General features: G+C 40.7%; 1 protein-coding gene across 1 annotated transcript in view; it reads left to right on the top strand.

Moving 5' to 3' along the window:
- LOC121278233 (inactive tyrosine-protein kinase 7-like) overlaps nucleotides 1-14,819 on the top strand; it is a 355,699-nt gene that overhangs the window by 152,008 nt on the left and 188,872 nt on the right. The window contains exon 2 of the mRNA XM_041188452.1: nucleotides 3,142-3,435. Within this exon, the coding sequence (XP_041044386.1) occupies nucleotides 3,142-3,435 (294 nt within the window). The remainder of the gene's footprint in view (nucleotides 1-3,141; nucleotides 3,436-14,819) is intronic.

The raw sequence follows: 14,819 nt of genomic DNA, 5'->3' as shown, positions 1-14,819 counted from the left end.
GCTGTCATGTGTCTGCTGCCCTTGCCCTTCTAAACGGCAGTGGTCATGGGTTTGGAAGGTGCTGTCTAAGGAGCCTTCATGAGTTCCTGTAGTGCATCTTGTAGATGGTACACACTGCTGCTACTGTGTGTCAGTGGTGGAGGGAGTGAATGTTTGTGGGAGGGATGCCAATCAAGCGGGCTGCTTTGTCCAGGACAGTGTCAAGCTTCTTCAGTGTTGTTGGAGCTGCACTCATCCAGGCAAGCGGAGAGTATTCCATCACATTCCTGACTTGTGCCTTGCTTTGGACAAGCTTTGGGGAGTCAGGAGGTGAGTTATCCGCCTCAGAATTCCTAGCCTCTGACCTGCTCTTGTAGCCACAGTATTTATATGGCTAGTTCAGTTTCTGGTCAATGGTAACCCCTAGGATGTTGGTAGTGGGGTATTCAGTGATGGCAATGCCATTGAATGTCAGGGTAGTCATTGCCCGGCACTTGTGTGGCATGAATGTTACTTGTCACTTGTCAGTCCAAGCCTGGATATTGTCCAGGCCTTCTGCATTTGGACATTGACTGCATCAGCATCCGAGGAATCGCGAATGGTGCTGAATATTGTGCAATCATCAGTGAACATCCCCACTTCTGACCTTATGAAGGAAGGTCATTGATGAAGCAGCTGAAGATGGTTGGACCTAGGACACTTTGTCTGATCATACTATGATCCAAGTGCGTTATTAAGACTTACTCAACAGACTCCAGCATTTTCCCAACAACTGATGTCTGGCAAACTGGTCTGTAGTTCGCTCTTTTCTCTCTCCCTCCTTGCTTGAGTGTTGAGTATACCTTCTCGAATACAGTACCACTAACCAGTCAAAGTTCACTTGTATCATTGATTAGATGTATCACAGTAACCTACTTTTACTTGGGACCCCATAGTTGGCAGTGAGACTTGTTCTGCACTAGTTTCAAAAGCAAGCCTCAGAGTTAAAAGAACAGTGTGTGTCTTTCTATGACATTCAGGTCATGACACAAAGAGAGGTTGGAAAGTATATTGTGAAGAGGACGTAAAAGAGGTTGCAGATGGATATAGATTGTGACTGGGCAAAAATCTGGCAGATGGAGTATAATGTGGGAAAATGTGAAGTTTTTTACTGTGGCAGGAAGAGTTTAAAAAAAAAAGCAGAGTATTACTTAAATGGAGAATGGCTGAAGAATGTAGATCTAGATGTTCCAGTGAGTCACAAAAAGTTAGTATGCACGTGCAGCAAGCAATTAAAAAGGCTAATACAATGCTATCCTTTTTTACGAGAGGAATTGAACATAAAAGTAAGGATGTTATGCTTCAGTTATGCAGGGCATTGATGAGACCACATCTTGAATATTGGGTGCAGTTTTGATCTCCTTTTTTAAGGAAGGATGTAAATGCGTTGGAGGTGGTTCAGAGGAGGTTTACTAGATTGATACCTGGAATGATCGGGTTGTGTTATGAAGATAGGTTGTACAGACTGGTGTGACGACAGGATAATAATTTTCATAATATTTTCTGGTTTATTGCCCAGTAGGTTTATGGGGGTAAGTATAGGTGGTTTTGTCTGTGAGATTTAATAGCTTTTGGAATCAAGTAGACTGCATGCCAGGTAGTGGAACATCATCACCTGGAAGTTCCCCTCCAGGTCACTCACCACCTTGACTTGGAAATATATTGCCGTTCACTGTTGCTGGGTCAAAATCCTGGAACTCCCTCCCTAATGACACTGAGTGTACCTACACCACAGGGACTGTAGCAGCTCACCATCACCTTGTTAAAGGCAACTAGGGGTGGGAAATAAATGCTGGCCCTACGAGCGAAGCCCACATTCCATGAAAGAATAAAGTAAAAGTTTGAAATCGTCAAAAGAAGCTGGGTGTAAAAATGTGCTTAACATGCTAATGAGTAAACATGTATCCTGGCTTCGCATGTAAGCTGTGAAGGGAACTTGAATTTTTAGATAAACGAAGGGATTGTTGGGTTTCAAAGGGATGTTGGTCTGTTTACAACTAGCCAGATAAGCAAGGCTAAGGAGTGTGTTTCTCTTTACCAAAGGTTACTGGCAATATTGGCAACATGAAAGTTTTTTATATTATGTGGAAGATAGTTCAAAGACATTTGGAACAATAGAATTTACATATTGAAGAAAGACAAATATATATAAAGGAGAATTAAAGGCTATGTGAGGAAAAGGACACGTAAGATCTAACAGCAGTGTGTGAAATAGCCTTCAAGAAGCTCCCAGCCATTTTCCTAAGTCTGCTGTGTAAAGTAACTGAAGTTTGTGAAAACCATTTGGAATTCCACTGTCAAGTAGCTATTGTTTTAACTTTCTGGTTCTGTTTTAAGTCTAAAATCTGTTTTGGAGTGTTGCCTTAAAGGGGGTGTGTAACTGGGAGTCTGGTCAATTTCAGGATTTGTTATGGTAGTAACTAATTGTAGTTTTATGTATGTGTTTGAAATCTTTTATTTTGTTAATAAATATTTTAACTTAATCATTGAAAAATCTCTAAAGACTCAACTTCTGAATTCAGTGCACACACCTCGTAATAAATACAAATTGCAAAACCATTGTGATAGCGCAACCAAGTTTCCCCTGTGGATTTGATCCACCTGGCACACATTATCTGCCACGTCATAACACTGGGCTTGTTTCCACAAGAATTTAGAAGAGTGAAGGGGTGACTTGATTGAAGTATATAAGATCCTGAATGGTATTGACAAGGTGGATGTGGAAGGGATGTTTTCTCTTGTTGGTGACTCCAAAATTAGAGGTCACTGTTTTAAAATTAAGGGTCGCCCTTTGAGGACAGATGAGAAATTTTTCCTCAGAGGGTTCTGCAACTTAGGAACTCTACCTCAGAAGGTGGTGGAGGCAGGATCTTTGCATATTTTTAAGGCAGAGATAGTTTCTGGTTGGCCAAGGGAATCAAAGGTTATTGGGGGTAGATGGGAATGTGGAATTCGAAACACAAACAGATCAGCCATGATCTTAGTGAATGGCAGAGCAGGCTCGAGGGGCTGAATGGCCTTACTCCTCTTTGTATATTTGTAGATCCCCTCCCTTCTTGTTATTTGTGCCCATCACTGGGATGGATGAATATGTAATTTAAAAAACTTCTCTTTTTTCCCTAGTATACTATGTGCAGGCGATAATTCTCTTCACCAAAGAGCCCTATTCCCAAGATGCTTTGCATGGGCGCAGTGCAATTCTCCGCTGTGAGGTTGAGATTCCAATGAACATTGTGTTTGAGTGGCTGCTAAATGGAAAACCTGTAAAGACTTCTGAGAGGCGCTTCATTGAAGGCAGCAATCTGCAATTTACAGCAGTCGATCGGAAGGAGGACAGTGGAGACTTCCAATGCATAGCACGGAATACAGTCTCTGGAGAGGAAGCTAAAACAGCAACAGCGTCCTTCAATATCAAATGTGAGTACGAAGGCTTTATGGGCAGGACAGGTCCCACGTTACCATAAAAAGTTCAGTAAGTTCAAATGATTTCTTTTTGAGGACCTAATGGACATTTTCAGAAGTTTGGCACTTCAAAGTCACCTGTGGCAAGAGTTATCTATTATTGTTCTAAAGAAAATTCTGAAAGAAATAGGATGTAGAAAATGCATACTGAAGAAAATGAAAAGTCAGAATAGAAAAGGTGTTAATGAACTGGGAGAAGTGGAGAATATTCCTAATTTTGTATTCTTAATATGTGCTGCATTTATTTAACGTTGTGGGAAGATCATGAACAAATTCTATGAACTGTTGTTGCTTTCACAGATTACTAATAGAGCCTGTACTTCATTTTATTGGGTGCTGTCAACTTTAACTAAGACAGGCAGAAGACAATGCTGTCCTCCTTGAGTTCAGTATTATATCCAGTCATTAATTTAGATTGTAAATAGTTGAGGCCCCCAGCACTGATCTTGGTGATGCTCCACTAATCACAGCCTGCCAACTTTAAACACCTGTTTATCGCTATTCTCTGCTTCCTGTCAATCAAACAATCCCCCCTCTATGCTAATATATTATCCCCAACTCCATGAGCCATTATCTTGCATATTAACCTTTTGTGACACCTTGTTGAATGCCTTTTGGAAATCCAAGTATGCTACATTTACTGGCTCCCCTTTATTTATCTTGCTACTTACATCCTCAAAAAAGTGTAATAAATTTGTCAAACACAATTTCCCTTTTGTAAAACCATATAGACTTTGTCTGATCATACTATGATTTTCTAAGTACATTATTAAGACTTAACAGATTCCAGTGTACCCTTCAGTGAAATTGTTGTTCCAATGTGTCTTTTAAGTAAAATTTCTGTAGCATTTATGCAAAACAATGGGCTACTAAGGATTGGCAAATTTTAACTTAATTTCTGGTTATACTTGCTGACATTGCAGTGTGCATAATCTGGTACAGTAACTTGTATAAAGTGACTTTGAATTAATAAATTGCAATGACTTATTTAATATTCAAATTTACAAGTCAACAGTAATTAATGATTAATGCATTCCATCTTAAATTCTAAATCCATCCACTACAATGAGTCTCTATGCTAATGCTAAATACTCAAAATAATGAGGCGGTGGCTTAGTGGTATTGTCACTGGACTAGTATTCCAGCGACCAAGGGTAATGCTCTGGTTACAGTAGATGATGAAATTTGAATTCAATTAATAGACCGATGACTGCAAATCTATTACCGATTGTCTTAAAACCCATCTGGTTCAGTAATGTCCTTTAGGGAAGGAAATCTGCCATCCTTACCTGGTCTGGCCTACATGTGACTTCAGACCCCACAGCAATGTGGTTAGCTCTTAATGCCCTCTGAACAAGGGCAATTAGGGATGGGCAATAAATGCTGGCCTAGCCAGTGATGCCCATGTCCCATCAACGAATTTAAAAATAAATTTGGTCCATACAATTTGAGCAGATGTCTATTTACATTTACTTTCACATTGTTTTCCCTTCCCCATCTCTCTATGAAAGGATCCACTCCCCTTCCCACCCCAACAGCCAGAAATAAACATTCAAATAAAATGCAGCAGTCTCAGGTACTAACAGTGAACAGCTGAATTTACTGGACAAGAATGACACTTCAGTATTCATCTGATGTTTATGTTCTGGAAGCCCTTTAATGTCTGAAACTTGGGTCCCCCTCTAATTGATTGCAGCTAAGAAATAGCACTGTGGTTTCTTGTTCATACCTCATCAATAAGTTATTTGCGTTTAAACCTATCACTCTGATGGAGATAGCTTCTGCTGAAGTGGCTAGCTAACTCCATCATACGCTGCATTCACCAACACCATTGAGGATTTCAATCCGTGCTCTTTCTCTAACTAGAACAAACATTTTTGCTCAGGTGCTATATCCCTCCAAAAACGTTAGTTTTTCCTTGTTCTGGGACTTGTCCTTGGCCACTGTACAATGCAAAGCATCTTCAGGCAAAAGTACTGAGTGTATACTGGTCCCCACTGTCACTGCTGTACATGTCAGCATCCAGCAGTTCAGTTCACTTTACAAGACATTAAGAAATGACTTGAGTTAGCTGCATGTAGCAGAGACTATCATGCCTGCTGACATTATACTGTAATGCTGAAGTCTTGCACAACACAGCTATAATAGCTGCCACCAACCCAATAATGTGGAACATTGCCTAATTCATTCTTACTCACAAAAAAAGAATAAAGTTAAATTGACTTATTACCCTATTAGATTCTGATGCAACACTTAAGTTTTTATCATACAGCTTTCAGATCTTCTCAGTGCTACACCTGCCACTCCTCTTAGCTCCTTCAAATACTTTTCTGATTATCAACAATGCCATCAAGCAATACCTACTCACCAATAATCTGCTCATTGATGCTCATTTCAGGTTCTGAGGGCAAAACTTGATTCCCTGGTCAAGATATGAGTGCAAGAATTGAATTCTTATGCAAAGGTTAGAATAGCAGTCCTCAGCATCAAGACAACATACAAGCAAGTATGGCACCAATGTAACCTAGCAAAGGAAAAACCTGAATTTATATTGGAGCCTTGCTTGACATAAAGAAGATTGGGGTAGAAGCTGTTAAACATTGTTGCAGGAATTCCTTTGATAGTGATAACAATCCAATTTCATAAATGACCTACCCTCCTTCATAAGACCAGAGTAGGCTGTTAGCTGACTAAATCAGTGTTGAATGTCCATTCACAACACACACATATTTATTACCCCACACCCACCTACAGCAGGACCTGGACAACATCTAAACTGGGATGATAAATTGCAGATTATGTCTGCATCATGTAAGCGCTGCAAGAAGAGAATGTCCACCCATTTCCCCTTTAACTTGAACAGCACTATCGCATCAGCCTTGGGATCTGAAATGCACCACTTGAGGTTGTGATGGAGGCAGGTTCGATCAAGGCATTTAAGAAAAATTGGACTATTACCTGAAAAGGAAGATCTGCGGGACTACAGGGAGGAGGCCAGGGATTAGCCCTAGGTAAATTGTTCCTTCAGAGAGCCAGCACAGACATGATGGGTCAAATGGCCATCTCCTGTGCTGGAACCATTCTGTGAACCCAGAGTAAGAATGATTAACTTGGGGAAAGCCAACTTCAATGGGTTGAGAATGAGTCGGATCAGATAAATTGGAATCAAAAGTTGGCAGGAAAAACTGCAACTGAACAATGGGCTACCTTTTAAAGAAGAGGCAGTTCGACACAGTCAAGGTATATTCCCTTGAAGAGGAAACAAATCTAGAGCTTCCTGGATGACAAAAGAGATAGCAGTTGAGATGAAGAAGAAAAAATGTGTTTGTGACAAATGTCATGTGGATAATACAACCAAGAACTAGGCTGAATACACAAGGTTCATAGGGGAAGTGAAGAGCAAATAAGTGAAACAGAGTATGAAAAGAGATTGACAGCTCAGTCTATTGCATGCTGCTTCCGCTCTTCGGCATGCAATTAGTCACGTTGCAACTTCACCAGAATACACAGAATAGATACACTCCAATGAGAAAGAAAAGTTCCAAAGAGCGGGCCCACCATCCGTGGTTAACTAAAGAAGTTAAAGACAGTATGAAAATTAAAGAAAAAGCATATAATTACACAAAGATGGGTGGCAGGTCAGAAGATTGGAAAGAATATAAAGAACAGCAAAGAATGACAAGATTAATGAGGAAGGAAAAACTAGAGTATGTGAGAAAGCTACCTAGTAATATAAAGTAAGAGCTTCTATAGATATTTAAATAAGAAAAGAATTAACAAAGTGAGTGTTGCTCCTGTAGATTGTGGGTCTGGGGAATTGAAGGAGGGAGATGGCGAATGAATTAAACAGGTATTTTGCTTCAGTCTTCACTATAGAGGACATAAGTAACATCCAGGAAATAGCTGTAAATCAGAAAATGGAAGGAAGGGAGTAACCTGAGAAAATTACAGTCACCAGTGTAATGATATTGAGTGAATTGGGGCTGTGGACTGAAAAACACCCAGGTCCGGATGGACTTCACCCTCAGGTCTTGAAAGAAGTGGCTAGTGAGATAGTTGATGCACTGGTTTTAATTTTCCAAAATTCCCTAGATTTTGGGAAGGTTCCATTAGATTGGAAATTAGCAAATGTAACTCCTTTATTCAAAAAGGAAGGGAGACAGAAAACAGGAAACAACAGGCCAGTTAGCCTGACATCTGACATAGGGAAAATGTTAGAAGCTATTATTAAAGATGTTATAGCAGGGCACATAGAAAAACCCAAGGCAATCAGGCAGAGCCAACATGGTTTTGTAAAAGGAAAATCATGTTTAACCAATTTATTGGAGTTCTTTGAAGGAGTCACATGTGCTGTGGATAAAGGAGAACTGGTGGATGTACTGTACTTAGATTTCCAAAAGCATTTGATAAAGTGCCACATCAAAGGTTATTGCAGAAAATGAAAGCTCATGGTTCCGGGGGTAACATATTGGTATGGATAGAAGATTGGCTATGTGACAGGAGACTGAGAGTAGGCATAAATGAGTCTTTTTCTGGTTGGCAGGATGTAACAAGTGGTGTGCCACAGGGATCAGTGCTGGGGCCTCAGCTTTTTACAATTTATATAAATGACTTGGAGGAAGGGACCGAAAGAATAGTTGCGAAATTTGCTGACGACACAAATATAGTTAGGAAAGTAAGTTGTGAGGAGGATGTAAGGAGGCTACAGAGTGACATAGATAGGTTAAGTGAGTGAGCAAAGATTTGGCAAATGAAGTACAATGCGGGCAAATGTGAAATCATTCATTTTGGCAGGAAAAATAAAAAGAAGCTTATTATCTAAATGCAGAGATTGCAGAGCTCTGAGATTCAGAGGGATCTGGGTGTCCTAGTGCATGAATCACGAGACTAATATGCAGGCACAGCAGGTAATTAGGAATGCTAATAGATGTTATTGTTTATTGTGAGGGGAATTGCTCACAAAAGTAGAGAGATTATGCTTCAGTTGTACAGGACATTGGTGTGACTACATCTGGAGTACTGTGTACAGTACCGGTCTCCTTATTTAAAGAAAGAGGTAAATGCACTAGAAGCAGTTCAGAGAAGGTTTACTAGACGAATACCAGGAATGGGTGGGTGGTCTTATGTAGAATAGTTGGACAGATCAGGTTTGTACCCACTGAAATTTAGAAGATTAAGAGGCCACTTAATTGAAACCTTTAAGATTCTGAGGGGGTCTTTACAGGGTGGATGTGGAGAGGATGCTTCCTCTTGTGGGAGAATCTGGAACTAGGAGTCAGTGTTTAAAAATAAGAGGTTTCTTATTTAAAACAGAGATGAGGAGAAATATTTTCTGAGGGTTTTGAGTCTTTGGAACTCTTCCTCAAAAGGCTTTAGAAGCAGAGTCTTTGAATATTTTTTAAGGCAGAGCTAGATAGATTCTTGGTTAACAAGGGAGTGAAAAGTTATCGGCTGTAGGCAGGAATGTGGGGTTGAGGGTGCATTCAGATCAGCCATGATCTTATTGAATGGACAAGCAGACTTGAGGGGCTGAGTGACCTACTCCTAATTCGTATGTTTGTATGTTGACACCTCATTTTAAATGTATCTGGTGTGCTGCTCTTGGCATGCTCTCCTGCACTCTTAATTGAACCAGGGTTATGACCTAGCTTGATGGTTATGGTAGAGTCAAGGATATTCCACACCATGAGGTTACAGATTGTGGTTGAGTATAGTTTTGCTGTTGCTGATGGCCCACAGAGCTTCATGGGTGCCCAGTTTTGAGTTGCTGGATATGTTCTAAATTTGGAGATATTACATTTAGTTCCCTGATCTAAATCATTAATATGTATTGTGAATAGCTGGGGTCCCAGCACCGATCCCTGCGGTACCCCACTCGTCACTGCTTGCCATTCCACAAAAGACCCGTTTATTCCTACTCTTTGTTTCCTGTCTGCCAACCAGTTTTCTATCTATCTCAATACACTACCCCCAATCCCATGCGATTTAATTTTACACGCTAATCTCTTATGTGGGACTTTATCGAAAGCCTTCTGAAAGTCCAAATAAACCACATCCACTGCGTCCCCCTCATCAACTCTACTAGTTACATTCTCGAAAAATTCCAGCAGATTGGTCAAGCATGATTTCCCTTTCATAAATCCATGCTGAGTCTGTCCGATTCTGCCACAGTTTTCCAAGTGCTCAGCTATTAAATCTTTTATAATGGACTCCAGAATTTTCCCCACTACCGATGTCAGGCTGACTGGTCTATAATTCCCTGTTTTCTCTCTACCTCCTTTTTTAAATAGTGATTACATTAGCTACTCTCCAATCTGTAGGAACTGTCCAAGAGCCTATAGAATCTGGGAAGATGACCACCAATGCATCCACTATTTCGAGGGCCGCTTCCTTAAGCTCTCTGGCATGTAGATTATCAGGCCCTCGGGATTTATCAGCCTTCAATCCCATCAATTTCTCCAACAACATTTCCCTACTAATACTGATTTCTTTCAGTTCCTTCCTCTCACGAAACCCTGTGTTCCTCAACATTTCTGGTATGTTATTTGTGTCCTCCTTTGTGACAACAGAACCAAAGTATGTATTTAGTTGGTCAGTCATTTCTTTATTCCCCATTATAAATTCCTCTGTTTCTGAGTGTAAGGGACCTACATTTGTCTTCACCAATCTTTTTCTCTTCAAATACCTATAGAAACTTTTACAGTCAGTTTTTATGTTTCCCGCAAGCTTACTCTCGTACTCTATTTTCCACTTCTTAATCAATCCCTTAGTCCTCCTTTGCTGAATTCTAAAGTGTTCCCAATCTTCAGGTCTGTTGTTTTTTCTGGCCAATTTGTATGATTCTTCCTTGTATCTAATACTATCTCTAATTTCCCTTGTAAGCCATGGTTTGGCCACCTTTCCTGTTTTACTTTTGTGCCAGACAGGAATAAACAATTGTTGCAGTTCACCCATGTGCTCTTTGAATGTTTGCCATTGCCTATCCACCGTCATCCCTTTAAGTAACATTTCCCAATCCATCATAGCCAACTCGCGCCTCATACCATCATAGTTTCCTTTATTAAGATTCAGGACCTTAGTCTCAGAATCAACTACATCTCTCTCCATCTTGATGAAGAATTCTATCATATTATGGTCGCTCATCCCCAAGGGGCCTCGCACAAGTAGATTGCCAATTATTCCTTTCACATTACACAATACTCAGTCGAGGATGGCCTGTTCTGTAGTTGGTTCCTCAATGTATTGGTCCAGAAAACCATCCCATATACACTCCAGGAATTCCTCCTCTACAGTATTGTTACTAATTTGATTTGCCCAATCTATATGCAGATTAAAGTCACCCATAATTACACATGTTCCTTTATTGCATGCGTCTCTAATTTCCTGTTTAATGCCATTCTCAACATCACCACTACAGTTTGGTGGTCTATATACAACCCCCACTAATGTTTTTTGTCCCTTAGTGTTTCTCAGCTCTACCCATACAGATTCCACATCGTCGGAGCTAATATCTTTCCTCACTATTGCATTAATTTCCTCTTTAACCGACAATCCAACTCCACCGCCTTTTCCTTTTTGTCTGTCCTTCCTAAATACTGAATACCCCTGGATGTTCAGTTCCCATCCCTGGTCACCCTGCAGCCATGTCTCCGTAATTCCGACTATATCATACTGTTTACATCTATTTGTGCGGTTAATTCATCCACTTTATTGGAAATGCTCCTCGCGTTACGGTACAAAACCTTAAGGCTTGTGTTTTGAACATTACTTGTCCCATTCCCGCTATTTCTTGTTTGATTTTTGCCCTTGATTTCTCTGCCTATCACTTTTCTTATTCCCCTTTCTGTCTTTTGTTCTTGTCCTTTTGTCCTTGATTCCCCCTCCTCTGGCTCCTCACATAGGTTCCCATCCCCCTGCCATTTTAGCTTAAACCCTCCCCAACCGCCCTAGCAAATATTCCCCCTAGAGCAGCAGTCCCGGTCCTGCCCAGGTGTAACCCGTCCAGTTTGTACTGGTCCCCCCCCCCCCCCCCTCCCCACAACCGCCCAAGAACTATCCCAGCCTTAAATGTATTCAGTGATGGACCATCCACAAGCATCAGGCATGGAGAATCCCAAAGATTTACAATCCTTTGAGTGAAGAAATTTTTCCTTATCTCAATCCAAAATGATTGGTCATTATCCTGAGAATGTGCCCTCAAGTTTTAAACTCCCCGATTGGTGTTATGGCATGGCAGATGGTAAATGCAAAGCTGCTCAAATCCCAGAGGGAAACTTGAAACAACTGCCACAACTGTTTTGAAATTTATATTTTTATTTTGAGGTGCGTGCCTTGAATTCAGTAGTAATAAGTTCACCGAGTCTTGGAAGTTTTTTTTTAAAAACTAAATTAAACATTTATTAATGAAAGAAAATAATTTGCATACATAGGTATGCAAATTACTACTACGGTAACTCCTTCATAACAGGGATTGGTACACTTGGTGGAAGGCCGATTTTAATAAAATCAGATATGATTTGGCCAGAGTGGACTGGGAGCAGCTGCTTTTCGTTAAACCTGTATCAGAGCAGTGGGACTCATTCTAGAAGGAAATAGGGAGAGTACAGGGCTAACATATTCCGGTAAAGACAAAGGGTGGGACCAACAAATCCAGGGAATCCTGGATGTTGAGGGAAATACACGATTTGTTAAAGAGAAAAGGGGAGGTTTATGGTGGATATCGAGGGCTTAAAACAACGGAAGCCCTAGCGGAGTATAGAATGTGTAGGGGGGCAACTTAAAAGGAAATTAAGAGAGCAAAAAGGGGGCATGAGAAAATGTTGGCAGGTAAAATAAAGGAAAATACAAAGTTGTTTTACATGTGCATTAAGAGTAAGAGGATTACTAGGGAAAGAGTAGGGCCCATTAAGTAACTTGTGTGTGGAGCTGGAAGATAGGGTTTCAGATGAATACTGTGTCGGTGTTCACAAGTGAGAGGGATGACGTGGGCGTGGAAATCAGGCAGAAGGACTGTGATATAATCAAATAAATTAGCATAGAAAGAGAGGAGGTTCTAAGTGGTCTGGCTGGCTTAAAGGTAGATAAATCTCCAGGCCCAGATGAAATGTATCCCAGGCTGTTGAGTGAGGCAAGGGAGGTTATGTTGGAACTGTATAAAACGCTGGTTAGGCCACAGCTAGAATATAGTATGCAGTTCTGGAATCTGCCTTATAGGAAGGATATGATTGCAGTAGAGAGAGTGCAGAGGAGATTTAGCAGGATGTTGCCTGGACTGGCGAGTTTTAGCTATGAGGAGAGATTGGATAGACTGGGGTTATTTTCCCTGGAGCAGAGAATTTTGAGGGGGGGGGGGACATGGTTGAAGTGTATAAAATTATGAGGGGCATAGATAGGGTAGACAGGAAGGAACTTTTCCCCTTGGTGGAGGGATCAATAACCGGGGGCATGGATTTAAGGAAAGGGCAGGAGATTTAGACGGGATGTGAGGTAGAATTTTTTCACCCAGAGGCAATGGGAATCTGAAACTCACTGCCTGAAATGTTGGTAGAGGCAGAATCCCTCATAACATTTAAGAAGTATTTGGATGTGCACTTGCGATGCCATGGCATACAAGGCTATGGGCCTAGTGCTGGAAAATGGGATTTGAATAGTTAGGTACTTGTTTGACCAGTGCAGACTCGATGGGCTGAAGGGCATTTTTCTGTGCTGTAGACCTCTGACTCCCAGCTCTCCTAATTAATCTAACTCCAAGTTACACCTCCATTAAGGCAACAGTAAAAACAAAATAGATTTTAACAGTCAGAGCACACGATACCCTAGAGAGGGATTTTCACAGTGAATTATCTTAGGTCCCTATAGGCAACAGCTTGGTACATAGAGGCTGGAGGCTTTTCACACTTGTGAGACCTTAGAATGCCTTCTCCTTACTTATAGTCTCCTCGCCTTTATACATATTTTCCCTTTTGAATGCAAATTTCATTGTTTCAATATGTCTTTGGACTTTAGCTTTCTCATAATAAAAACCCTTCATAGTACCAATTTTATCTGTAAGCTTTAGGAAAAATAAACACACTGGCTGATTCTGGCTAAGTGTAATGTTTCACCTTCTCTTTTGAAATTCAAACTACTCTGGTTTATCTAATAAGGCAAATATTCCTTTTACACCTCACATTCTAAAACTTCAGCAATGTTTACTTATTTATCATTTCAAATCTAGCATCTCTTCTGATATATCAGACTATCCACACACACTATCCAGACCCCACTATTCCTACTTCACAATAAATCCCAATAACATTATGAAAATTGTTATATTTTCATTACACCGGTGGTAACAATCTCTGTGCCTCCTGACCCCACTATGGTGGAAATCTTAGAATTTGATAAAGATGTGGCCTTCACTGGTCAAATAATTTACTGTCATAGGCTTGGTTCATACCTGAATGTATTTATAAGATTATGCACTGGCAATATAAATAAAAATGCATAGATTAGTTTAACAAAGTACTTGAAGTCATCAAAGTTTTTATGAAATAGCCATGTTCTCAGAGAGCTATGATGTAAATATAGGAGGCTGATTGGGAATGGATCCAGGGGTCACTTGTTCTCTCCTAATTTTACTGTCTCCTTTCTTCCCTAAATCTTTTCCTCTCCATTTCCTACCCATATACCCATCTGCCCCTCTATTTTTTTCCCGCATGGCTTTGCTACTCTCACTGTAGTCTGATTGTTTCCCTGTATCGCTTCCACCAGAAATTAAAGGCTCTTTTTGAGGAAAAAAACTGCCTAGCTTAATTTTTTACAGAGCTACTTTTTGGTTTTCAGGGCTACGTTTTGTTTTTTGGGGGTTCCTTTTCAATTTTCTCACGTGTCGGTGCAGATATGATGGGCCGAAGGGCCTCTTCTGCGCTGTGTGATTCTGTGATTGTGATTCTGTGATTTTTACTAACTGAGCCCCAACCATTCAAAGCAGTTAACCTGAATTTAGGATATAATTCTTCCTTTGTCCCTTGGTATCTTCTCTCAAATTTGGGTTCTAATTTTTAAAAATCCACTTATGGCATGTGGGGATCGCTGGCTAGGCCAGTATTGATTGCCCATCCCTAATTGCCCTTGAGAAGGTGGTGGTGAGCTGCCTTCTTCAATTCCTACAGTCCCTGTGGTGTTGGTATATCCATAGTGCTGTTAGGGAGAGAATTCCAGGATTTTGACCCAGCGATAGGGAAGGAACTGAGATATTTCCAAGTCAGGATGATGAGTGACTTGGAGGGGAACTTTCAGGTGGTGGTGTTCCCACCTATCTGCTGCCCTTGTCCTTCTAGATGATAGTGGTCATGGGT

This window comes from Carcharodon carcharias, chromosome 5 (genome assembly GCF_017639515.1).
Source record: "Carcharodon carcharias isolate sCarCar2 chromosome 5, sCarCar2.pri, whole genome shotgun sequence".
In the NCBI taxonomy this organism is placed as follows: domain Eukaryota; kingdom Metazoa; phylum Chordata; class Chondrichthyes; order Lamniformes; family Lamnidae; genus Carcharodon; species Carcharodon carcharias.
Note: the sequence above shows the minus strand (reverse complement) of the source record. Positions and strands in the feature narration are given on the sequence as shown.